The sequence below is a fragment of the Callithrix jacchus genome, chromosome 4 (assembly GCF_049354715.1).
Source record: "Callithrix jacchus isolate 240 chromosome 4, calJac240_pri, whole genome shotgun sequence".
NCBI lineage: Eukaryota > Metazoa > Chordata > Mammalia > Primates > Cebidae > Callithrix > Callithrix jacchus.
Genome location: NC_133505.1, coordinates 153367403 through 153393969, shown reverse-complemented (window position 1 = coordinate 153393969; position 26567 = coordinate 153367403). Strand labels below are relative to the sequence as shown.

At 38.9% G+C, this 26567-nt stretch overlaps 1 protein-coding gene across 8 annotated transcripts in view; it reads right to left on the bottom strand.

Annotated features, from left to right (window-relative positions):
• ADGB (androglobin) overlaps positions 1–26567 on the bottom strand; it is a 211305-nt gene that overhangs the window by 180570 nt on the left and 4168 nt on the right. For 7 of the 8 annotated variants that reach the window (XM_054254496.2, XM_003732751.7, XM_035296928.3 and 4 more), the window contains exon 1: positions 16428–16572. The exons of the other annotated variant lie outside the window; for it this stretch is intronic. Coding sequence is in view for 6 of the 7 variants with exons in the window: in XM_003732751.7 (XP_003732799.4) it covers positions 16428–16501 (74 nt within the window). In the remaining variant the exon portion in view is untranslated. Of the gene's footprint in view, positions 1–16427; positions 16573–26567 lie in introns of those variants that run through there. 8 annotated transcript variants of the gene reach the window in all.

Below are 26567 nucleotides of genomic sequence, written 5' to 3'. Positions count from 1 at the left end.
CCTCAGAGACTATTACATACAACTCTATGCAAAGAAACTAAACCTAGAAGAAATGGATAAATTCCTGGAAACATACAACCTACCAAGTTGAACCAGGAAGAAACTGAAATTCTAAAAAGACATGTTCCAAAATTGAATCAGTAATAAATAAATTTTTAAAAAATTTACCAACCAGAAAAAGCTCTGGACCAGATGGATTCACTGCAGAATTCTACCAGACATACAAAGAAGAGCTAGTACCAATCCTACTGAAACAATTCCAACAAATCGAGGAGGAGAGACTACTCCCTAATTCATTCTTTTTTTTTTTTTTTTGAGACGGAGTTTTGCTCTTGTTACCCAGGCTGGAGTGCAATGGTGCGATCTCGGCTCACCGCAACCTCCGCCTCCTGGGTTCAGGCAATTCTCCTGCCTCAGCCTCCTGAGTAGCTGAGATTACAGGCACGCGCCACCATGCCCAGCTAATTTTTTGTATTTTTAGTAGAGACAGGGTTTCACTATGGTGACCAGGATGGTCTCGATCTCTTGACCTCATGATCCACCTGCCTCGGCCTCCCAAAGTGCTGGGATTACAGGCTTGAGCCACCGCACCCGGCCCTCCCTAATTCATTCTTATAAGGACAGCATCATTCTGATAACAAAACCTGGTAGAGACAAAATGTAAAAAAAACCCAACACAAAACCTTGAGGACAATGTCCTCAATGGACACAGATGCAAAAATCCTGAACAAAATATTGACAAACCAAATCCAGCAGCACATTAAAAAGCTAATTCATCACAATCAAGTAGCATTATTCATGGGATGCAAAGTAGGTTCAACAAAAGCAAATCAATAAACTTTATTCATCACTTAAGCAGAACTGAAAACAAAACCACATTATCATCTCAATATACTACAATTTTGATAAAATTTGTTACCCCTTCACATTAAAAACTGAACCAACTAGGCACTGAAAGAACAGAAATCAAAATAATAAGAACCCTTTATGAAAAACTACATTTTTCATAAAAGTAAAAGTCAACATTTTACTACATGGGCAACAGCTGGAAGCATTCCCCTTGAGAACCAGAATAGAAAAAGGATGCCTACTCTTACCACTCCTATTCTAAATAGCTCTCGAAGTCCTAGCCAGAGCAATCAGGCAAGAAAAATAAATGAAAGTCATACAAATAGGAATAAATGAAGTTAAACTATCTCTCTTTGTAGACTATCTAATTCTATACATAGTAAACTCTACAGTCTCTTCCCAAAGGCTCTTAGACCTGATAACTTCATCAAAGTTTCAGGATACAATGCCAATGTACAAAAATCAGTAGCATTTCCATACACCAAAAAATCCAAGCTGAGATCCAAATTAAAAATGCAATCCCCAATCCCATTCACAATACCCTAAAATAATAGAATACCCAGGTATACAGCTAACCAAGAAGCAGAAAGAACTTTACATCAAGGATTACAAAACATTGCTTAAAGAATTTGTGTCAGAGTTGACACAAATAAGTGAAAAAAACCCTCCATGCTCATGGATAGGAAAAACAAATATTGTCAAAATGACAGTGCTCCTCAAAGCAATTTACAAATTTAATGCTATTTGTATCAATATACCAATGTCATTTTTCACAGAATTGGAAAAAAAAAGCTATCCTAAAAATTTGTATGGAACCGAAAAAGAGCCCAAATAGCCAAGACAATCCTATGCAAAAATAACAAAGCTGGAGGCATCATGTTTGCCAACTTCAAACTATACTACAAGGATACAGTGACCAAAGCAGCATGATACTGACACAAAAATACATAGATCAATGGGACGGGTTATGGCACATGGAAATCAAGCTACCTACCTATAACCATCTGATTTTCAACGAAGTCAACAAAAGCAATGGGGAAAGGACTTTCTATTCAATAAATGGTACTGGGATAACTGGCAAGCCATATATAGAAGATCGAAACTGGACCTCTTCCTTTCACCATATACATAAAGCAACTGAAGATGGATTAAAGACTTAAATTGAAAACTAAAAACTATTTTTAAAAAACATCCTAGAAGAAAACCTAGGGAATGCCATTCTGGACATAGTCCCTGGTATATATTTTATAATGAAGGCTCCAAAAGCAATTGCAACAAAAACAAAAATTGGGTGTGGGACTTAATTAAACTAAAGAGCTTCTCCACAGCAAAAGAAATTATCAACACAGTAAGCAACCTATAAATGGAAGAAAATATTGGCAAGCTATGCATATAACAATAGTTTAATATTCAGAATCTATAAGGTACTTAAATCAACAAGCAAAAAACATACAACCCCATTTAAAAATGGGCAAAGGACATAAACAGACAGCCAACAAGCATATGAAAAAATGCTCAACACCACTAATCATCAGAAAACTGCCAAGCAAAACCATAGTGAAATACCATCGCACACCAGTAATAAAGGATATTATAAAAAGTGGAAAAGTAACAGATGCAGATGAGATATAGAGCAAAGAGGATGCTCACACATTGCTGATGAGTGTGTAAATTGGTTCAGCCATTTTCAAGAAAGCAATTTGGAGATTTCTCAAAGAACTTAGAACCACCATTTGACCCAGAAATCCCTTTCCTGGGTATACATCCAAAGGAATATAAATTCATTCTACCATAAAGACACATGCTTGTGTATATTCATTGTAGCATTGTTCACAATACCAAAGGCATAGAATCAACCAAGGTTCCCATCAATGGTGGATGGATAAAGGAAATGAGGTACATATACACCATGGAATACTATGCAGCCATACAAAATGAAATTATGTCCTTTGCCATAACATGGATGGAGCTGTATGCCATGACCTAAGTGAATTAACAGGAACAGAAAACTAAATACCACATGTTCTCACTTACAAATAGTAGCTAAACACCAAGTACGTAGAACATCAATAAGGGAACAGTAGATACCAGCATCTACTTGAGGATGGAAGTTGGAGGAGGACAAGGATGGAAAAACTATCTGATGCTGTACTGACTACCTGGTTGATGAAATGATTTGTACACCAAACTCCCACAACATGCTATTTACCCATATAAGAATCCTGCACATGTATCCCTGAAACTAAAATAAAAGTTGAAAGGGAAGAGTAAATAAATTGAAAAAAGGGAAGTACCAACCATTTTCCTCGTAACCTCTTTGTGGTACAAAGTAGTCCCAATTCATTCTAGACCCTGATTCAGGGTAGAGCAAGGATGTGGCTTTGTCTAAAATTTCTAATTAATTAATTTGCATTTTTCAGTATGCTGGAAGGGCCCCATTGCCAGTTTGTGCAGGACAGCCTTCACCCTTGACCTTAACCTTACTTGATTAAACTGTTTTTTTCCCAGGTATTTCTGGTTCATACCTGGGATGAAAGCAGGCAAAATAGTTCTCATTTCTTCCTACTTTCTGTCCTTTTGCCAGTAAGGTTTTAATGACCTGTAGCTTTTTTATTAATTAATAATTTACCTGGATGCATACCATCCCCTTGGATTTAGTAGATAGCTCACCTGAAAGTGGACACACACACACACACACACACACACACACACACACACAAATAGTAGTTTCTGAGTAGTACCACTCAGGAACAAATGCTGCAGAAACTTTGAAGATAAGCTGAGCTGGCCTCTGAGAATCTCTGTAAAGCAAGCAATTCTGGGCAGATCAGTCCAAGAGTATGCTGGATTGGAGATGGTGAGGTAAGGAAACAGGTAGAATGGGCATATTAATCTTTTGAGAATCCAACTGAAGTTATATATTAAATTCTGATATTCACCAGGTCAGAAGGATGGAATAAAATAAATAAAAAATATTTTGATTATGGCCTTCATTTGGACACTAGTACCAACTAAAAAAGAGACCCCTAAAAATAAGAAAAGAAAAAACAAAATATATGCTTGTTTACTTAAAAAATTTACTACGTGTTAATTCAGCCATGCAAATTAGCATGGCTATAGCCTTAGAACCTGTATTTAATTAACTTGTGGCCACCCTGGGAAGGAATGTTCACAACAAAATTTCAAATCACCTTCTTGCCCACAAGTGTGTACTCTGTCTTGACAACATATGCATATATTCATTATCAAGGCTGAAAATACAAAATATTAGTAATGTTTTTATCCAATCTTTTATATTATACAAATTGCTTGATTTAAATAATTTGTGACCTAGAAATGTCAAAGTAATACTAAAGTCAATTAAAATATTTATACAACCACTTTTGATTAAGCTACTATTATTTTGCTCATCTAGAATAGGGTTTCCCAACCCCTAGGTTGCTGCAGTAGCAGTACAGGTCCATGGCTTGTTAAGAACTGGGCCACACAGCAGGAAGTGGGCAGTGGGCAAGCATGCTCTACAGCCTGAGCTCTGCCTCCTGTCAGATCAGTGAACAGATTAGATTCTCATAGGAGCACGAACCTTACCGTGAACTGCACATGTGAGGGGTCTAGGTTGTGTACTCCTTATGAGAACCTATTGCATTCCCCTCTGCCCACCCCCGTTGGTGAAAAACTGTCTCCCATAAAACCAGTCCTGGTCCCTGTTGTCAAAAATGTTGGGGGCCACTAATCTAGAAGTATTAGCAACAGTGTTATTAGTTCCAAAGAATAAAATTGATTATGTTTTTAGGGAACAATGAAGTACTAATTCCATGATTTTGTTCATTTATGTCTTTTCAATCTAATTTCCACTTCTATAATAATTCTACAGAGTAAACTAAGAGAGAACTGTTTCTCCCTCAAAACTATCCAAACTACCAACTGGGTGATTATAAAAAGGATTTCATTACCAGAGATAATTCTTAAATTGTGCCAAATTTTAGTAAATTATTAAACAAATGCTCAGATTGAGACTATTTCAAAGGGAGAACTAAAGGCCCTATTAAAAATAAATGGGTATCCTCATTAAACATGGGATTTTGCTGAGGATTTTATACTTTAAAAAGATACAACTGACATTTATAAAATGTCCAAATCTGTGCCAAGTGTTGCCCTGGGTGCTGCAGATGACTATGACAGGGCCTTTTCCCTCTGGGCTCTCCCAGTTCCTCTCCGGTTCTGAGTCGGGGGGTTTATGGTTTAGCTCCTGCACTGAGTTTCCAGTTCAACTCAATTAAATTACACATGCATTTATGAAATATATAATATGTAATATAAAATATATATAATCAGGCCCTGAAGAGAATGTAAAATAAGTAAGGTGGGGCATTCAGAAATCTGTCACTGAATCTTATTTACACATATTTTTCTTTTCCTTTTCAGACAGGATTGCCTCATGGCCTGAATATCATCATCGTTTATTAAATTGCAGCTGGAAACTAGAAACTTGGCTTGTATATTCTTTAACCACAATCGCCCTACAGACCTGCTGTGCACAGTGCACACCCACATCCCTTTTAATATGTTCCTCACTATCCTGAGGAGGACCAAGAATCAGGCATGCCCCATTACCTCAAACTATCACTGTTTCTTGCTACTACCTTGATTCTTAATCCAGCATAAATTCCATGTAATTGTTAAATTATACATCATAAATCACCATTATGATATTTGAAACTATTTGTGTTCCCCACTACACAAAGTTTGAATTCCCTCATTTATCCCTCTCATTCTGCTGGATACTCATCTCAGATGCTTTGTGATCCAACCTGGATGGCCTGTGCCCCAAATATTCTTGTGCCTGCACTAACCACCCCACTAACCTGTGCCTTTCAAAATTGAAGAGTGGCTATGAGATGAAGGCAATGAAAAACCAGCCCCAGTTGGAAGTGTTCTTCCTCTCCTCCAACTCATACAGCCCTCATTTAGGAGTCTCATGATGTCTCTAACTTTACCCCCACACCAGGGCATGATTCCTTCTACGACTTCCAACAAGTTTCTCCTGTCAAGTGTAACGTTATCTGTATTTCCTAGTTACTTCTATATGAATCCTCCCTTCCCTGGCCCCAAAGTATAAATCCCTTGACAAAAGGCATCATGTTTCAGAATTCCTTATTATCTACCGCCTACCAGTGACTTAGACATGGGCAATGCTCAATAAATAACTGGGAAACAAGCATCAGAAATAAGCTATCCTCTGGGAAAGTTTCTGTCACTGAAGTTGACTTTTTAAATGTGTCAACTGACTATAATTGTTGAGCTCCACAGAGGTCACCTGGGGAAATTACAGGACTCAGTTGACCCCTGGGTTGTTGATAGTTTCACCTCTTACCTCTGCCGTCTGGTGTGAACTATAAGAACTGGACCTGGAGTTACAGAGAGCGCCTCCCTAATACATCCTGCTGACTTTGGGGAGGTTTCTTTTCTGAACACTGCAGGTAGAGGAACATATTACTCACCAACCTCTGTTGCAGTTTCGTTGGATCATCTCTCTCTTGGGCCTCAGATAACCAAGAATTCACTTAATCTAATATACAGTAAGATATTTATTCCTCTATTTTATGTTGTTTTCATAGTATGAAACCTTGAATTCAGCTTTTGTAATAGTACCATTTTCAAATTTCATATAAACAGATGTTTATTGTTTTCGAAAATTCTGTAAAAATTTGGATGTGTATTTTAGTCATAAGATAGATTAACTTGAAGATTATGAAATACATTTCATTCTGTTTTTAAAAGAGGTCTAATAATATTTTATAATTACAAATCTATAAGGCTATATGGTTCTTGTTAGTTTAACAGATTACTTGTTTTTCAATGTTGGTTTGAATGTCCTTTTGGAAGTTAAAAAAGTTTTATGACCATAAACATCAAATTGTGTCCCTATCTTAAACTTCCCATTAAGGTCCCAGGTATTTTATTGTATAAAGTGTAGGCATTAATACTGTCAATACTTAAAATGCATGACTTCTTTTGTCTCTGTTGTCTTATCTATGATATACACAAATAATTTCATTTAGTACTTCCAAGAAGATCAAATTTCTGTCTTGATATCACTACAAATCCTTCCAAGGGCATCTAATTGGTGAATGAATCTCTGTAGCACCTATTAGTTTTCAAATCAATTAGATCTATCAATTAATTTAAATTTATTAATTGCTAATTGTTACTAGTTTATGTTAGATTGCATATCTGTGCCCCCCCTCCCAAAATATACATCTTAAAATTTTAATCCTCAATGGAATGGTACTAGGACATGGGGCCTTTGGGAGGTTATTAGGGTATGAGGGTGGGAATCTCATGATGGGATTATTGTCCTTTCCCCAGCATACCCTATTCTTCTTTCCCTGCTTTACATTTTCTTCTAGCTCTAAACTTTCATGATTCTATCAGACATTTTTTTTTAACCTTCACTGGGTCCATAAGTGAGCAGAAAAGTAACAGAACTAACTAGCCTTCTCTCTCTAGCATGTGAAGATACAAAAAGATGGATATTGTGAATTGAGTAGGGAAGCAGTCCCCAGGGACATGGACCAGTTTCACAGAAGACAATTTTTACACATATGGAGAGGGGGATGCATTAGATCCTTCTATAGATCACACAACCTAGATCCCTTGCATCCAAATTTACAATAGGGTTCACACCTATGAGAATTTAATGCCATTGCTGATCTGACAGGAGGGGGAGCTCAGGCGGTAATGCTGACTCCCCTGCTTCTCACCTCCTGCTGTTCAGCCCAGTTCCTCATAGGCCATGGACAGGTACTGGTGTGCAGTCCCAGGGAGCGGAGACCCCTGAAGTAGAGAACCTTCCCCGAAACTGACCATGCTGGAACCCTGCTTATTGACTTCTAGCCTCCACTCCAGAATTGTGAGGAACATATGTTTGTTGTTTAAGCTACACAGTCTATGGTATTCTGTTACAGCAGCTCAAACTAAGATACACATAATCCGAGATATAATCTGTGACAATTGTGATGTTATGTTAAAGTCATGTTGTCTTAAAAATTGTTATGTTAGGGGCGGATCCAAGATGGCCGAATAGGAACAGTCTGGAGTACTGTTCCTAGCGAGATCAACACAGAGGGTGAGTGATTACTGCATTTCCAAACTAGTTATTACTGCCCACAGACCAGGAGATTCCCAGGCTGAAAAGCACACGAGTTTCCAGGATGGCTGGTACAGCAGATCTCTGCACAAAAACACACAAATCTGGGTGGCCAGTTCAACTGGAGCCTGGAATGCCTAGGAGACAGAGCCGCCCATTCAACTGGAAAAAAAGGGGGCTGAGACAGGGAGCCAGGTAATCTAGCTCGGCAGCTACCACCCCCACAAAGACCAACAATCTGAAATGTTCTGGATTGAGAGTTTCACAGCAAGCACAGTAAGATCCGGGATGGTCCAGCTGGGTTGGGGAAAGGGCTTCTGCCATAACTGAGGCAGTCCACTATTATCAAGGCAGTCCGCCATTACCCAGGCAATCCACCATTACTGAGGCAGTCTGCCATTACAGAGGCAGTCTGCAATTACTGAAGCAGACCACCATTACCGAGGCAGTTCTAACTATACCTCTAAAAACAAACCACAAGGAAGTTCACACAGCAGCTGGGCAGAGCCCACAGCAGCTCAGCAATGCCTCTGCTGGCAGACTGTGACTAGGCTACCTCCTTGCTGGGAAGGGCGTCTCTGAAAAAAGATAGCAGCACATCAGGAACTTATAAATAAAGCCCTACCTTGCCAGGACAGAACACCTGGGGAAAAAGGCGGTTATGAGTTCCACTGCAGCAGACTTAAACATACCTGCCCAGCAGCTCTGAACAGAACTATGAAGCTCACAGCTCAGCACTTAAGCTCCTATAAGGGACAGACTATCTCCTCAAGCAGCTCCCCAATCCCTGTATATCCAAAGAGACACCCAATAAAGGAGAGCTCAGGCTGACACCTGGCAGGTATCCTTCTGGGACGAAGATAACAGAAGAAGAAACTGGCAGCAACCCTTACTGTTCTGCAGCCAACACAGGTGATCCCCAGGCAAGCAGGGTCTGGTGTGGACCTCTAGCAGTCCTGCAGCAGAGGGGCCTGACTGTTAGATGGAAAACTAAAAAACAGGAAGAAATAACTTCATCATCAACGAAAAGGATGTCCACTCAGAGACCCCATCCAAAAGTCACCAACTACAAAGACCACAGGTAGATACATCCACAAAGTTGGGAAGACCAGCAAAAAAAGGATGAAAACCACCCAAAAACAGAATGCCTCTCCTCCTCCAAGGGATCACAACTCCTCATCAGCAAGTGAACAAAGCTGGATGGGGAATGAGTCTGATTATTTGACAGAAACAGGCTTCAGAAGGTGGGTAATAACAAACTCCTCTGAGCTCAAAGAACATGTTCTAACCCAATGCAAAGAAACTAAGAACCTTGAAAAAAGGATTGACGAAATACTAATGAGAATAAACAGCTTAGAGAAGAATATAAATGACTTGATAGAGCTGAAAATCACAACATGAGAACTTTGCAAAGCATACACAAGTTTCAATAGCCGAATCCACCAAGCAGAAGAAAGGATATTGAGATTGAAGATCAACTCAATGAAATAAAATGAGAAGGCAAGATTAGAGAAAAAAGAGTGAAAAGAAATGAATAAAGCCTCAAAGAAATACGGGACTATGTGAAAGACCTAATCTACATTTGATAGGTGTACCAGAATGTGATGGAGAGAATGAGTCCAAGCTGAAAAACACTCTTCAGGATATTATCCAGGAGAACTTCCCCAATCTAGCAAGGCAGGCCAATATTCAAGTCCAGGAAATACAGAGAACACCACAAAGATATTCCTCAAGAAGAGCAACCCCAAGGCACATAACCTTCAGATTCACCAGGGTTGAAATAAAGGAAAAAATGCTAAGGGCAGTCAGAGAGAAAGGTCGAGTTACCCACAAAGGGAAGCCCATCAGACTAACAGCAGATCTCTCAGCAGAAACCCTAAAATCCAGAAGAGAGTAGGGGCCAATATTCAACATCCTTAAAGAAAAGAATTTTCATCCTAAAATTTCATATCGAGCCAAACTAAGCTTCACAAGAAAAGGAGAAATGAAATCCTTTACGAACAAGCAATTGCTGAGAGATTTCATCACCCCCAGGCATGCCTTACGAGAGCTTCTTTAAGAAGCACTAAACATAGAAAGGAACAACCAGTACCAGCCACTCCAAAAACGTACCAAATGGTAAAGACCATTGACACAATGAAGAAACTGCATCAGCTAATGGGCAAAACAACCAGCTACCATCAAAATGTCAGGATCAAATTCACACATAACAATATTAACCTTAAATGTAAATGGGCTAAATGTCCCAATCAAAAGACACAGACCAGCATATTGGGTAATAAGTCAAAACTCATCAGTGTGCTGTATCCAGGAAACTCACCTCATATGCAAGGATACACATAGGCTCAAAATAGAGGAATGGAGGAAGATTTACCAAGCAAATGGAGAGCAAAAAAAAAAAAAAAAAAAAAGTAGGAGTTACAATCCTAGTCTCTGATAAAATAGACTTTAAACCAACAAAGATCAAAAGAGACAAAGAAGGGCATTACATAAAGGTAAAAGGATCAATGCAACAAGAAGAGCTAACGATCCTAAATATATACACACACAATACAGGAGACCAAGATACATAAAGCAAGTTCTTAATGAGCTACAAAAAGACTTACACTCTCACACAATAATAGTGGGAGACTTTAACACTCCTCTGTCAATATTAGACAGATCAATGAGACAGAAAATTAACAAGGATATCTAGGACCTGAACTCAGACCTGGACCAAGCAGACCTAATAGACATCTACAGAAATCTCCACCCCAAATCCACAGAAAATACATTCTTCTCAGCACCACATCACACCTACTCTAAAATTGACCACATAATTGGAAGTAAATCACTCCTCAGCTAATGCAAAATAATGGAAATCATAACAAAAGTCTCTCAGACCACAGGGCAATCAAATGACAACTCAGGATTATGAAACTAACTCAAAACCTTACAACTTCATGGAAACTGAACAATTGGCTCTTGAATGTTGATTGGATAAACAATGAAATGAAGGCAGAAATAAAGATACTCTTCAAAACCAACAAGAATTAAGACACAACAGACCAGAATCTCTGGGACACATTTAAAGCAGTATCTAGAGAGAAATTTATAGCAATAGATGCCCACATGAGAAGCAAGGAAAGATATAAAATCGACTCCCTATCATCAAAATTGAAAGAGCTAGAGAAGCAAGATAAGAAAAACTCAGAAGCTAGCAGAAAACAAGAGATAACTAAGATCACAGCAGAACTGAAAGAGACAGAGACACAAAAAAAACCCTCCCAAAAAATCAATAAATCCTGGACCTGGGTTTTTGAAAAGATCAACAAAACAGGCAGACCACTAGCCAGATTAATAAAAAAGAAAAGAGAGAAGAATCAAATAGATGCAATAAAGAACGATAAAGGGGATATCACCACCAATTCCACAGAAATACAAACCACCATCAGAGATTACTGCAGACAACCTATGCACATAAACAAGTAAACCTGGAAGAAATGGATAAATTCAGCTGGACGCAGTGGCTCACACCTGTAATCCCAGCACTTTGGGAGGCAGAGGTGGGCGGATCACGAGGTCAAGAGATTGAGACCATCCTGGCCATCATGGTAAAATCCCGTCTCTACTAAAAATACAAAAATTGGCTGGGCGTGATGGCACACACCTGTAATCCCAGCTACTCAGGAGGCTGAGGCAGGAGAATTGTTTGAACCTGGGAATGCGGGGGTTGTAGTGAGCCAAGATCACACCACTGCACTCCAGCTTGGCACCTGGTGACGGAGCGAGACTCTGTCTCAAAAAAAAAAAAAAAAAGAAATGGATAAATTCCTGGATACTTGCACCCTCCTAAGCTTAAACCTGGAAGAAATCAAAACCCTGAATAGACCGATAACAAGGGCTGAAGTTGAAACGGCAATTAACAGCCTACCAACCAAAAAAAGCCCAGGTCCAGATGAGTTCACAGCCGAATTCTACCAGACATACAAAGAGGAGCTGGTACCACTCCTTCTGAAACTATTCCAAACAATACAAAAGAGGGAATGCTTCCCAAATCATTTTATGAGACCAACATCATCCTGATACCGAAACCTGGCAGAGACTCAGCAAAAAAAAGAAAACTTCAGGCCAATATCCATGATGAACATAGATGCAAAAATCTTCAATACAATACTAGCAAACCAATTGCAACAGCACATCAAAAAGCTTATCCATCACAAGCAAGTAGGCTTCATCCCAAGGATGCAAGGCTGGTTCAACACACACAAGTCTATAAACGTAATCCACCACATAAACAGAACCAAAGACAAAACCACATGATTATCTCCATGGATGCAGAGAAAGCATTCTTATACAGCAATAATAGACTTTGAGAGAGCCAAATCAAGATCGAACTGCCATTCACAATTGCTACAAAGAGAATAAAAAACCTAGGAATACAACTAACAAAGGATGTAAAGGACCTCTTCAAGGAGAACTATAAACCACTGCTCAAGGAAATAAGGGAGGACACAAACAGGAGGGAAAATATTCCATGCTCATGGAATCAATATTGTGAAAATGGCCATACTGCCCAAAGTAATTTATAGATTCAATGCTATCCCCATCAAGCTACCTATGACCCTCTTCACAGAACTGGAAAAAAAGTACCTGAAACTTCATATGGAACCAAAGGGAGCCCACATAGCCAAGACAATTCTAAGCAAAAAGAACAAAGCTGGAGGCATCATGCTACCTGACTTCAAACAATACTACACGGCTACAGTAATCAAAACAGCATGGTACAGGTACCAAAACTGAAATATAGACCAATGGAACAAAACAGAGGCCTGGGAGGCAACCCTACACATCTACAACCATCTGATCTTTAAGAAACCTGACAAAAACAAGGAATGGGGAAAGGATTCCCTATTTAATAAATTGTGTTGGGAAAACTGGCTAGCCATGTGCAGAAAGCAGAAACTGGACCCCTTCCTGACACCTTACACTAAAATTAACTCCAGATGGATTAAAGACTTAAACATAAGACCTCACACCATAAAAACCCTAGAAGAAAACCTAGGCAAAACCATTCAGGACATAGGCATAGGCAAGGACTTCATGAATAAAACACCAAAAGCATTGGCAACAAAAGCCAAAATAGACAAATGGGATCCAGAGTTTCTGTACAGCAAAAGAAACAATCATTAGAGTGAACCAGCAACCGACAGAATGGGAAAAAATGTTTGCAATCTACCCATCTGACAAAGGGCTAGTATCCAGAATCTACAAAGAACTAAAGCAGATTTACAAGAAAAAAACAAACAAACCCATTTAAAAGTGGGTGAAGGACATGAACAAACAATTTTCAAAAGAAGACATATATGAGGCCAACAAACATATGAAAAAATGCTCATCATCACTGGTCACTAGAGAAATGCAAATCAAACCACATTGAGATACCATCTCACACCAGTTAGAATGGTAATCATTAAAAAATCTGGAGATAACAAATGCTGGAGAGGATGTGGAGAAAGAGGAACACTTTTACACTGTTGGTGGGAGTGTAAATTAGTTCAACCATTGTGGAAGACAGTGTAACAATTCCTCAAGGATCTAGAAACAGAAATTCCATTTGACCCAGCAATCCCATTACTGATATACATCCAAAGGATTATGAATCATTCTACTATAAAGACACATGCACACGTATGTTCATTGTGTCACTGTTTACAATAGCAAAGACCTGGAACCAACCCAAATGCCCATCGAAGATAGACTGGACAAGAAAATGTGGCACATATATACACCATGGAATACTATGCAGCCATAAAAAACGATGAGTTCATGTCCTTTGTAGGGACATGGATGAATCTGGAAACCATCATTCTCAGCAAACTGACACAAGAACAGAAAATCAAACACTGCATGTTCTCACTCATAGGTGGGTGTTGAACAATGAGAATACATGGACACAGGGAGGGGAGAATCATACATTGGGGTCTGTTGGTGGGGACTAGGGGAGGCACAGCGGCCAGTAGGGAGGTTGGGGAGAGATAATATGGGGAGAAATGCCAGATGTAGGTAACATATAGAAATGTTATGTTAAAAGATAGTAACAGAGCAATCAATTAAATCGTGGTTTTAATTATTTTACTATAACAAAATTCCCTCACTTATAATGGACCAAGTGAAGTAAAAAAAAAAAATCTGATATAATCATGGAAGTTTAGAACTGGAGGAAAATATAAAGCAGGGAAGGGAAAATAAGGTATCTTGGGACAGGGCAATTTTAATTAAAAGGCCCTCCCTTTAAAGAAGAGAAAACCAAATGTCAGAATAGAAAATGACTTGTCCAACGTAAAAAAACGGATGCCAGAGTGAACCCTGGAAGAATGGTTTCATACTGACTGATACAGAGAACTAGGAAATACATAAAATAGCAATTGTTTAATCTAATGTAAAAACTTACAGCTTAGTTGCCTGGAATAGCTTTTTCATGGTGATTCAAAATTATATTTACTTATGAATATAAACAGAGATAATTCTACTGTAATCAGTTGTAACATCTCAGTTTTTGAACTTTGCCAATAGCAGATCAAATAGGAAAGAGACAGAGAGTTGGACTTAATCAAATTCAGAACTAATGAAAACCAAGGTAGATAACATAACTAGGAACTCATTTAATAAACACGTGGTGAATTCTTTTTATGTACTAGTTGCCACACGAGGCAAAAGCCACGCATGCTGCTTATTCCCAGCCTGACATATAATTTTAGGGCAAAAAAAGAGAGGCCTGAGATGGCATCTCTAGGAGAATAAGATTCTATTGCATAGGCATTTTCAAGGCTCTGAAGACTTTTTTTTTTTTAATTTCCATATCCAGGACCATGTTAGAGTTGGTCACATTTATTGGATGTGTAAACACAAGGTGTGGCAAAATCACATAAAAACTTACTGTAAATCTCCCAGTGTATTTTAAGTGACAATCATACTAGGGCCTTCCTAGACTTTGATCCCTATGACTCATACCGAGTGACACTTTGTCTGTCTCACATCTGTGGGTTAGCTTAGGTTCTGTGATTAGTTCTTCGGTTAAACTTAGAGGACAGACTTGATTTATAACGAACTTAACATCCTATCATTTAATGCTACAGAAAAATCTAATGATTTGGTGTTTGATATTCAGCAGATAGTTTCTAACAAATCCTAGCTTTTTAAAGTAACTCTTTGCCCTTCCTCTTCTATTTTCATAAATATATACATACATTTTAATGGGTATAATTCAGATATTTTCTAGAAAAGAAACATGTTAGGCATTTATTACCATCTCAAAGAGAAATAGGAAGTCTTAGGAGAGATCTTGCATCTTACCAGTGGGCATTTGTTTCTGTTGTGTAATACAACCATCACAGGATCAGGGCATGTAATGTGTTTTATGGTATCTAGTTTGATAATTTTTATGGAAGTTAACAGTCTCCTTTCTTTCAGGATATAAAATCATTATAGTCCAAAGTTTTCCTGAAGCTCCTAAAGAGTTGTGAGCCTTCAATGTGCATTACTTATAACCACATTGACTTAGTTATTTGTGTGCGTGGTGGGGGAGGCTAGGTGGGGTGTATTCAAAATTCTTTTGCAATCCTTTAATATCTGTTAATTAAGAGAGGCATTCGTTCATTCAGTAAACATTTTGAGTGCCTAGTATGTATGACCTGGGAACTACTCTAAGTACTAAGAATTCAACAGTATATAAAATAGAAAAGGAAACATCCCTGCCTTCCCTATATGGAAGACAAATGAAAAAAAATGTAGTTTTTAGAAAGTGAAATATATAGCATGTTAAATGAGGAAAAACAAAAAGAAAGTCAACGAAGGAAAATAAAGCAGTGAAGGAAGACGGGAAGCTCTTTGTTTTGTTTTGTTTTCTTTGGGCAGAGAAGCAGAGGTTGTAATTTTAAATCAGGTGGCCAAAGAAGCTAACGGGAGAAAATGAAATTTAGGTAAACTTCTCAAGGAGGTGAGAGAGAAAACCATATGGATATTGGAGCAGAAAAGCTTTCCAATACAGGAAACAGCAAGTGCAAAGGCCCTGCAGTGGGTACAATCCTGAGATGACTCAGAGTCTTTGAGATATGCGTCTTTCTTAGGAAAGGTATGGGCTTTCTAACTGCCTGAGAGGGCTGTGAAGGAGAGGAGGGGTGGGACATTCACCCAAAGGAACCAGAAGTGCGGCCGAACACCCAAAGCAAGAAAAGGAGAGGTGCTGGGAAAGGAAGTGAGTCAAACAGGCAAGAGAGAGGGATGAGAGCTAGCACTTCCAGGATCTGGTTTCCCAGGGAAGAGAAGCTGCGAGGAGGTGACTAAATTTCTGCCCTGGCAGAGTCTGCTAGAGGGAGGCAGCTCCACAACTAGCGGTGATGCCGAGGGGCTGGGCCAGGGGAGCGACGAGCAGGCAGAGGTCCCTTACTCTTTCGATTTATCCGATCCGTGCGCCGAGTTGATACGATGCACCTCTTTCTTTTTGGTTTGTTTGGAGGTCATGGCAGAAGCCGACCTATGTAGGGCTGAGCTCTCAGCAAAGAGCCTGCCGGGCGCGCTCAGGCTAAGTGTCTGCGTTGCCAGGAGACGGCGTGCAGCGTCCCGCGTCCCGGAGAGCGGGGGCGGGTCCTTGGGGGCGGGTCCTTGGGGGCGGGCTCTGGGGGCCTCCTGGATGCCGTCGGACGCAAGCGCCCGGAACTCAAATCCCACGTCCAGGTGGAGGATCTTGGAGAGGAATCGAGATTCTGGAGCATGGGTTAGACATTAGGATTACTGGGCGGCCCTTATTAATTGGCGTCCTTCTGTCGGGTCTGTTCTGCCTGGCTTTGCCCTTCGAAACCGTAGACATATATCAACTCTCTCCTGAATATTCAGCTGTTGGAATGCGGATATTATCTTAGTCCCACTCCAGGTATTCTCTTGGCTAAACATAACATGTTCCTTCAGTAATTGCTAAGGAGACGTTATAGACATGCCGAATTTGTCAATGGCTCGAAAACCTGGGGTCTAGAAGTTAACACAGTAGATATAAGGAAGGTAAAAGGATGACACCCTTACTCGCTGAAGGTTAGATGATGATGCTACCTATAATCAAACCAGTAGGGTGTCTTGTTGTTCTAATGAAAGAGTGAGTCCAAGTCATGGACTCTAGTAGTCCTTTATCGACTTTCCTAGAAAAGATCCAGGGGCCAGATGACACAGACAGAAATGAGACCTATTAGGGCTCAGGCTTAAGGCTCAGTCATCAGTGGTGGTGTTTGTTAGGTATCTTGCCTTGGGCTAGTTCTTCCCTTTGGGCCTCGGTTTACCCACTTATAAATAAGAGATGCTAATACCTAACTCACAGTTCTGTTTTGAGGATAAAAGGTATGTAAAGTGTATAGCACACCTTGAAAACGCAGAAAATAGGAGCCAATTTTTCAGAGATGACACATCACCTGCTTTCAAGGAGCAGCAGACAACATGAATGAATAAAGTCGGCCAGCTAAATACAGAGTAGTGGATACTATGCTTAACTAAGAAATGCTTAGACTGCAAGAGCTTGCAAATTCATCAGAACAAAAGAGAATATTGTGTTGGTTGAATATAACCTCACTTCAGAGAGATCTGACAAACAGCTCTTAGGCTTAGGACCCCTACTACTGGTTGATGTCTTCCATGAGCTAAGAAATAATTAAGTATCTTTAAATAAAACAAATTCCCACTACTCATGGGACTGGGCACATGCTCACAGTTCCACCTCTACAGGCAAGAAGCAGCTTCCTGCAAAGAAAATCTTTCAAATTCTCTGACAAATGAATGCCCAGCCTTCGCCACTCAGCATAGTCTATGGGTTGTCAGACTATCCCAGTCTTATTACTATTGGATTACTATTGGGGGTTACCTAGATGACAGACAGCAGCTTCGTTGTATTTCTATATGCAAAATAAATAAATTCAAAGTCAGCAGTTATGTTAACGTTATGACTGCAAGACTGCCCTGCAAACGTCTCCTGTGTATGTAAAGACAATGAACACATCATGAAGGCTCTGCTTTGTTTATACCATAATTCAAACTTCCAGAGAACTCTCTGACTGAAAGTAGAGGACTAAATGGTTAGAAAAATTATTTACTACCAAATTTTATCAGAGTAATCAAATTTACAGCTATAAGCACATAAGAAGACTCTTGGCTAAAAACAGCACAAATTAAAGCAGCCAGCCCCACAGACAGGTGAGTTTCATCTTGTAAAAGGGCTATCTCTTCAGCTGTTGTTAATGACTGCAAGAGGCCAAAACAATTAGGGAAGACAAGCCTTAAAAATCAAAAGATCTACATCCCACTCATATTTTGCGGGCAAATAACTCCAGGCCAAGAGAAGCAAAATGTCTTGCCAAAGGTTGCTGGATTATTTATTGATAGGATTTGGACTAAACACATCAAAGTCAGGATTGCCAGTTTAAGCCAAACGTGTTACTACCCACTCAGAGCTTGCTTTCTAAACATCTATTAAATTGGGGTAAAGTAAGGGGGTTGTCATCAGAATGGAATAAGATAGTCATAAAAAATGTGACAAGTATAAATTGCCTATTAATTCCCAGTCCACTGTTCTTTCTCCTTTATTATATTAAGAATGCAGCATGCATAAATGGAATTTCTCTTCTTTCTCAAGCTAAGATTCTGGTCAGGCTATAATTATAAGAGCAAATCTGTTCCTCTGTAAGATAGCTCTAGCTACAAAGCTTGACATAATATTTATTGTGCCAGTGCAAAAAGGACAATTGGTCCTACTGCTGTTTTTATTTTTCGTATAACTATGGTCTTATAACTGTGGTCAATGTCACTTTGGAATAATAATAGCTGAGATTTATTGAGTACCTACTACATGCAAGGTTTAGGGAAGGGTGCTAGCTTCTTTAGAGATAAACTTGAATTTAAATACTGACTCTTATTGGGTAATTATGGGTAAGTTATTTAACTTCCATTTTCTTTATTTGTGAAAAGGGAAGAATAATACCTCAAATATGCTTGACACATCCCAAGCAGTCAGAGAATTATAGCTAATGTTATTCTTCCACAGGTAAAGAACTGAAATGCAGAGAGGAAATGGAACTTGCCTGACATGGAGCAGGTGGTAGATGGCAGAGGAAGATTAGCCACTCCATAGCCTGTGCTCTGTCCGATTCTTGGGACTAATTGTCCATGGAGATGTTTGTCCTGGGACTGAGTTTAAGGATTTCCAAACTCTTGCTATCTAACAACTTTCAAAGACTGAAAAATAGGGCTTACATTTTATTCAAGCTACCCAGAGTTGGGCCTCTCTCTACTGTATACTTCCTTTTTGGGGAAGAGACATTTGGCTTCAGGCAGCGGTACCGCCTGCTCCCTAGAGAAGTGGTTAGAGGTACACACTTCCCCATATCAGCAAAAACAAAACAGGCAGGAGTCTCTCTGCTTGACGATCTGCCTACATAGGGAAGTGAGAATTGGTAACCACTTCTCCCTCCACCACTGGGAATCCTAGATGAATGGAACTGGGTTGGAGGTAGCAGGACTAGGCAGAGTGGCAGCATTTCTGTTTCTTAAACCCATAACTCCAGGCATCTTCAGACACTTGATTCCACAGCCATAGGAATTATATAGATGGTGCTACTCAGCTACCTCTTTGCAATTAGGTCAATTATAAAATTACTTGGATGTAACCAGCCAAATGAGAAAGTATGAATTCTACATGATCCCTGCGACGTTGAATTTAACTGTCACTTCAATTCTGTTCTTTTCACGTTTCCATGGAAATTGACATCTTTCTCCTTTATTTTCCACAGAGCTTTATTTGTTCGTCTTTTAAAATTCCTGTAATATTCTGCCTTGTTTTTATTATTATTTATGCCCTGTTTTCTCTGTTTTACTAGACTGGCGGGTCACTCAAAGCAAAAAAACTCTTCTTTTCTTCCACCAAATTCATTCAAACTTTTTAAGCCCCTAAACCGTTAATAATAAGAGCTCACATTTGTTGAGCACTTACTATGTGCTTGTCACTCTTCTAAGCTCTTTTTCTGTATTAACTCACTTAATCCTTACAAACACCCTAGGAATTTGCTATTACAATCTCTCTTTTAGAAATAGGAAAATAGGCAAAGAGTGGTTAAATTAAGTTAGTAAGTGCTCAGGCTTGATTCAAACTCCTGCAGTTCTGGCTCTAGACCCATGCTCTTTATAATCACATTATTCTGCCTCTGACACCGCCATTGATCACAACCCTATGAAGTATGACAATATCACCATTTCATAGAGAAGGAAAATGAGCTTTAGGAATGCAAAGCAACTTGCCCAAAGTCCAGAGCACAGGGGGAGTGGGGTCAAAATATATAGGTGAACACTTTGGTTTCAGAGTACAGGCTCCTAAACTCTCTGCTACACACCACCTACTTCAAACAGAGTTCAAAACATATTTACTACATATCATTGAAAATGGTATTAAAAATCACAACTGACATTCAGCTGTGTCCAGTAATATTCACCCTCTACATTTATTAAAGGGAATTTGGATCCCGCAGATGTGAAATCTGCTGCCCTGCCCTAGAAAGCCTCATTATTCTGGGAAAAATTTAAGTTATAGTTTTAAAAATCTGTGAAAGGAAATTCTGAATAGGGATTCTTTAAAAAATGGGGGATATGGAAATAAGTTATTAGTTGAAAAACAAGTCCATTTTAATAAGCTGCTTCAAGAAGAAGCAATGACTGGCTGTAACTAAGCACTTCATCGATGGAAGCAAAGCTACTTTTGTACAATGCTGCAATTATCTGTGCAGAAGATGGATGGTTCTGTTTCCTCTTCTGGACAGAGTCACTCACCCTGCCTGCCCGAGGAAGCTGCCTCACCAGATCCAGTGCTGCATACTTGCAACAAGAGCTACCTGCATCCCACTAGTTTATGTGAGAAAGGGGATGTAGTTAGGGCAACTCTAAAAGGTGGTTCTCTCTCCAGAACTTCCCTTGTGACCCATGAAGGCCTCTGTTACAACTGCATTGGAGTTTAACGTCTCCTCCTCAATCCTGCTTCCCCTGCAGATGTTATTGAGAATATTCACTAATAAACATCATACATGCAAATCTCAGAGTGTCAGAGTCTGTTTCCTGGGAACTAGCTTGGAACAGTTAGTAATAGAGATGATCCTAGTCTAAAATAGACTCATTTTCTATGAGTCTAAAATGGGATTTGGGAAGACTTCCACTTTCAAGCAAGATTAAGTAACAGGGAATTTACCTTCTCACATGAAATAACTAATAAACTAAAGAAAATATATGAAGATTTTGGCTGCCAGACAATGAAAGAGAATGATCCCTGGAGACGGAAACCAAAAAAGGTGAGCCATTTAACTGTCTGTCCCATCTTACTGCTGGGTTGTGGCACAGAGAGGAGGAACCCAGGCAGAGCCTGATGGTGTCCCTGATTGGGAGAGACGGAGCTGAGGTCTAGGGAGGTCAGGCAGCCAGCACTCACAGAACAGAGTGCCAGAAAGAAGAAGTTCCACGGAGCAGAGTATGGAGAGGACAGAACTGCACAGAGGGGAGATCTTCAGAGAGGAGCCCTCCGTATTCATGACTGCTTATCTGCTCTTTCACGTGAGGAAATTTCTCGGAGGCCAGGTGGGGGGAAAACATAAAAATAAAAAAAAAAAAAACACCTAAAAAGTTTAGAAGGAGCAATCTTCTTTGAGCTTACGCAGGGCTGGGAATGGTGCCTTTTACCACCTGCCCGACTGCAAAATACTAATGATTCACAGGGTACAGACTAGAATACTAAGAAGAGTTTTTTGCCCTTGAGAGTGAACAAGTCACTCTAGATGAAATGCTCCACTAGTCTCAACCAACAGACTTGAAAAGCAGGACCTGAAAGTATCAAACTATTTCCAAATGACAGCATCACAGAAAAAAAAAGAATATTTATAGGCATACAAAAATACTCAGGTAAACAAGAATTTTATTTTGTTTACTTACCAACAAGGCAAAATTCTCAATGACTACCATCCAGTAAAAATTAACAGTTGCAAAAAGAATAAGAAAATACATCTCATTAAAAGAAAAACTAATTGAAAGTAACTCAGAAAAAAAATAAGAGAATTATTATACAGGACATTAAAACTTTTTTTGTTACTGAACTCCTTATGTTCGAGGAGCCAGAAGAAAGAATATGCTAAGCTCATTTTAGGAACTTCTAAAACTTCAAAGTACAGTGTCGACATTGAGAATACACTGTATGGGATTAACAGTAGATTAGGTGCTGTAGAAAACCAGATTAGCCAATTCCAAGACACATCAATAGAAATTGTCCAGCATGAAATACAGAGAAAAAAGACTGTGGAACAAATGAATAGAGCATTTGGATACTGCGAAAATCAAATTGTCTAACATAGATTAGTTGGAGTCCCTGAACAGTCAGAGCTGGGGTGAGGGATGATGTCACAGCGAATGCAGAAAAAATTATATGAAATTTTATAAAAACTATAAATCTATAGATCAAAGAAACTTAATGAACCTCAAGTGGAATAAACATGATAAAACTACACCAGGGGCATCACAATCAAATGGATTAAATCCACAGTTAAAGCAAACATTATAAAATGGGTCAGCTTTGGAGCTGACCAACAGATAATAAGGAGTTCCTCGTTGGTGCAGGATTGCAGTGCAACTGTTAAACTTTAGCCTGTGGCAGATTACAACAAAATAATAGCAGAAGAGAGTGCACCAACAGGTACAATATCTCAAGCCTATGAGAGATTTGGGGAAATAGTAATTATGAGGACTAAGAAAGTAGATAGCTGTTGCCACTATAAAGATATGATACATAGTTATAATAACTGATTTTTTGTTCTTATCTATTAACTAACATCTCTGTCATTTATGGGTCAGTTTCAGTTTATTTGTTTTTCTTCCCAATGGGACATATTTCCCTCATTTGCTCTATTTTTCATTAGCTACAAGACATATTGAATTTTACCTTTTGGGCGCTTGTGCCATCTGTTATGGCTATTAATATATTTTTTTACTTGAGCATAATTGTGTTTATCTGGAGATTAATTTTATGTCTTGTGTACTTCTAAAAAGATGACTAAGATTTGGTTTCTGTCCCCGAAGAACTCATAATCTTGTGAGTTGTGAAACTACAAGAAACTAGGACTGATATTTACAAAATGACACAGTGAATTCTATAGGATAGCTATCAATCCTGAGGAAGGACATTGAAGGAGTCATATAGCACATTATGACTGGAAAGAACTGTCTAGCTGAGAGGAGACACGTGGGCATAAGCACAAGACAGATACTTGGTGAAAGAGTGGGAGTGACATTTCAGATCGGGATCATGAAGCAGCCCTGGGTGAATTGCTGCAGCGAGAAATTCTAGATAGTGAAAGGTGATGTTTTGAGGGCTTCAGCACAAGAACAAGAACAGATGAAAGAACACTAGATAAACTTCCCTATTTTCTCACTTATGCAAAATGTCACCAAGTTAATTTACAAGATTCTCTTTAGGCAGTATACAGGTAGATTCTAATTGTAGCCGTGAGTTTACTGGCATTTAGACTTGGGCTTCAACCTAGCTCCATCATTTGCAAGATGTATGATAATAGGCAAGCTATTTAGGCTCTCTGACTTTGGTTTTGCTCATCTAAAAAATGGTTATAAACTTCCTTCCTCATCTGATTATTGTGACAATCGAGATGCATATTTTAAACAAAAATGAAACAACACAAAGCTTAGCACAGTCGTTCTCCTATGAGACACCATTACTTAGTCTATAGGAAGGATTGAAAATTGCTGGGCATAAACTGAAGTTGCAAAGAAGAGACTAACATAATTTTGTGTTGAGATGATCTATAAAGGTTTCAAAGAAATCCAAAAACTTTTAAAAGGATAGAAAATTAATTTGAAGTATAATTTTAAAACATGAGAATTAAAAAGAAAAAATAGAGCTTCATGATTATCATAAGGTATGCTATTATCCCCAAAGAATCTTCACCTTATATACCTTGTGAAGGTTGTTAGAAGTCATTCTGTCTTTTGACTTAATTGCTAGCAATTCTTTACATTTAAAAGTGTATTCAATTTTCCACATATTTATATCTCATAACTTACACATGCTGTTTATACAAAAAAAGTAACATTAAAAATATATTCTAGTGTTTAAAAATGCAGACAACGTTAATCAGGAGCATGATGCAGGGGAAAAGTTAGATTTTTTTTATTATACAAGTGTTGATTTTGGAAATATACAAGTGTAAGGACAAGAGAAAAAAAATCTCTCATCCTAACTTCCAGAAATAATCACTGATAATATTTTGATTTTATAGAGGCTTTCTATTATATACACAATTATTTTATAAACTGAGATTATACTATTTGACTTTTTTTACTTAACTTTTTTTGTTGTTAAGATTTACTAAGGTCACTTAATTGTTTTCAACATGATACAATTTTTAATAGCTGTGTAGTAAACCATCACATGAATGTGCTTATCCACTGCCCTCTTACTGGACTTTTAGGTTATTTCCTATATTTAACTAAGGTGAATGGAAATACAGTACAGGACAGATGAACAGGAATGGGGAAGTGAAGGCCTGGACTGGCTTTGTATGAGTCATTTTATCTTTCCAAGTTCTAGTTTCGTTACTCAGAAAATTTTCAGGTAAGCTGTGTATGGTGGTTCATGTCTATAATTCCAGCACTTTGAGAGCTGAAGCAGGAGGATCACTTCAGCCCAAGAGGTGGAGGCTGCAGTGAATTCTGGTTGCCCCATGGCACTCCAATCTGAGTGACAGAGCCAGGCCTTGTCTCAAAAAATTTAAAAAAAAGGAGAGAATTGTCAGCTGAACTAGATGATGTTCCAGAGCCTCATTAGTGCTGGCATACAGACACCAGCACTTCCAGGATTGAGGAACACTTTGGCAAGGAATGTCTTGAATAGGGCATCACTATGGAAAACTGAACAATTAGAGAGTAGTGTAAAGCATGGTGGGTTGTTTGTGGAATTTAAAAAGCAAGAAGTGAGCAGTGGCAGAAGCCTGGAAAAAAAAGTGGAAAGGCATCAAAGGATCTCTGATATTGCCAATCCTTTCTCCTCTAAAAAGGGGACGGCTAGAAAGGATTGATATCCAACCTTGTCATCCCTCTGGACACGAGGCATGTGTTGGTCACTCAGAGAATGATGCTTTCAAATATGATTAGGTGTTTTATACTGGTTTAATTTGAGTATATTTTCAGCTTCATAACCAAGTTTAAAAAACAGTTTTAAAATATGCATTAATTTAAAGGTAACTTGTTTAAGTTTGTCATTTAAGATAAGCTTTATCAAGGAGTCTAAAAATGGAGCTAAAGTTAAAGGCTATAAGAGGACGAAGAGCACTGGATAATGAAATTTCATCTAATAAACAGACTTATCCATTCTTTGATTTAACACATATTTATTGAACATCTGCTATGTTCAAAGTCCAATCCCAGGGTCTGGAAGGCTTCAAAACAGACGGAACTCTAGTCCTTGTGAACTTACATTCTAGTACAGGGAGAAAGATAATAAACATGTAATAAATACATTGTTATAGTATGTCAAAAGTGGGTAACAAACAGGAAAGGGAAGTAGGGTAGAGAAAATAGGAAGTGGAAAAACTGAGGAGGAAATTGCTATTAATTACATCAAGGGCATGGGAATGGCCACTCCAATAATGGGAAATTTGAAGAGAAACTTGAAGTGTGTAAGAGAGCAATGCCTGTGAAGGTAAGAGCATTCCAGGCAAAATCAGTAGTGAGTGAAATTTTGAGATAGGAGATACATGGTGTGTTCTATGTCTCCATGAGAAGAACAAACAGATCAAGGATAAAAGTAGTAAAAGATGAATTTAAAGAGGCAGCAGGATGGCAGATCCTATGCCTTTACTTTTTTTTTTTTTTTTTTTTGAGACTGAGTATTGCTGTGTCATCAGACTGGAGTGCAGTGGTGTGATCTCAGCTCACTACTACCTCTGACTCCCAGATTTAAGTGATTCCGGTGCATCAGCCTTCCAAGTAGCTGGCACTACAGGCATGTGCCACCACGCCCAGCTAATTTCTTGTATTTTAGTAGAGACGAGGTTTTACCATGTTGTCCAGGATGGTCTCGATCTGCTGGCCTTGTGATCTGCTCGCCTTGGCCTCCCAAAGTTCTGAGTTTTACAGGTATAAGCCATCTTACTCAGCCCTAAACATGACCTTTATTATGACCTTTATTCTTAATCAGATGAAAACAATTAGAGAATTTGGGGCAAAGAAGTGACATGATCAGACTTAGGCTTTGAAATGATCTTTCTGGATGATTTGTTGAAAATAGACATAGGTGGCTGCTCAGGATGAGAAGGGAAGGAGCTACAGAAAGCAAGTTAAATGCTATTGCAGTAATTCAGAGAAATGCAATGTTGGCTATGCTAGGGTAAAAGTATAGAAGAATGAGGACTGGTCTGATTCTTGGTGTATTTTGAAGGTATAACTATTAGGTTTTGCTGATAGATTGGACCTGAGGCATGAGATAAAAGGAGATAAAAGAGGGGTCAAGAAGTGA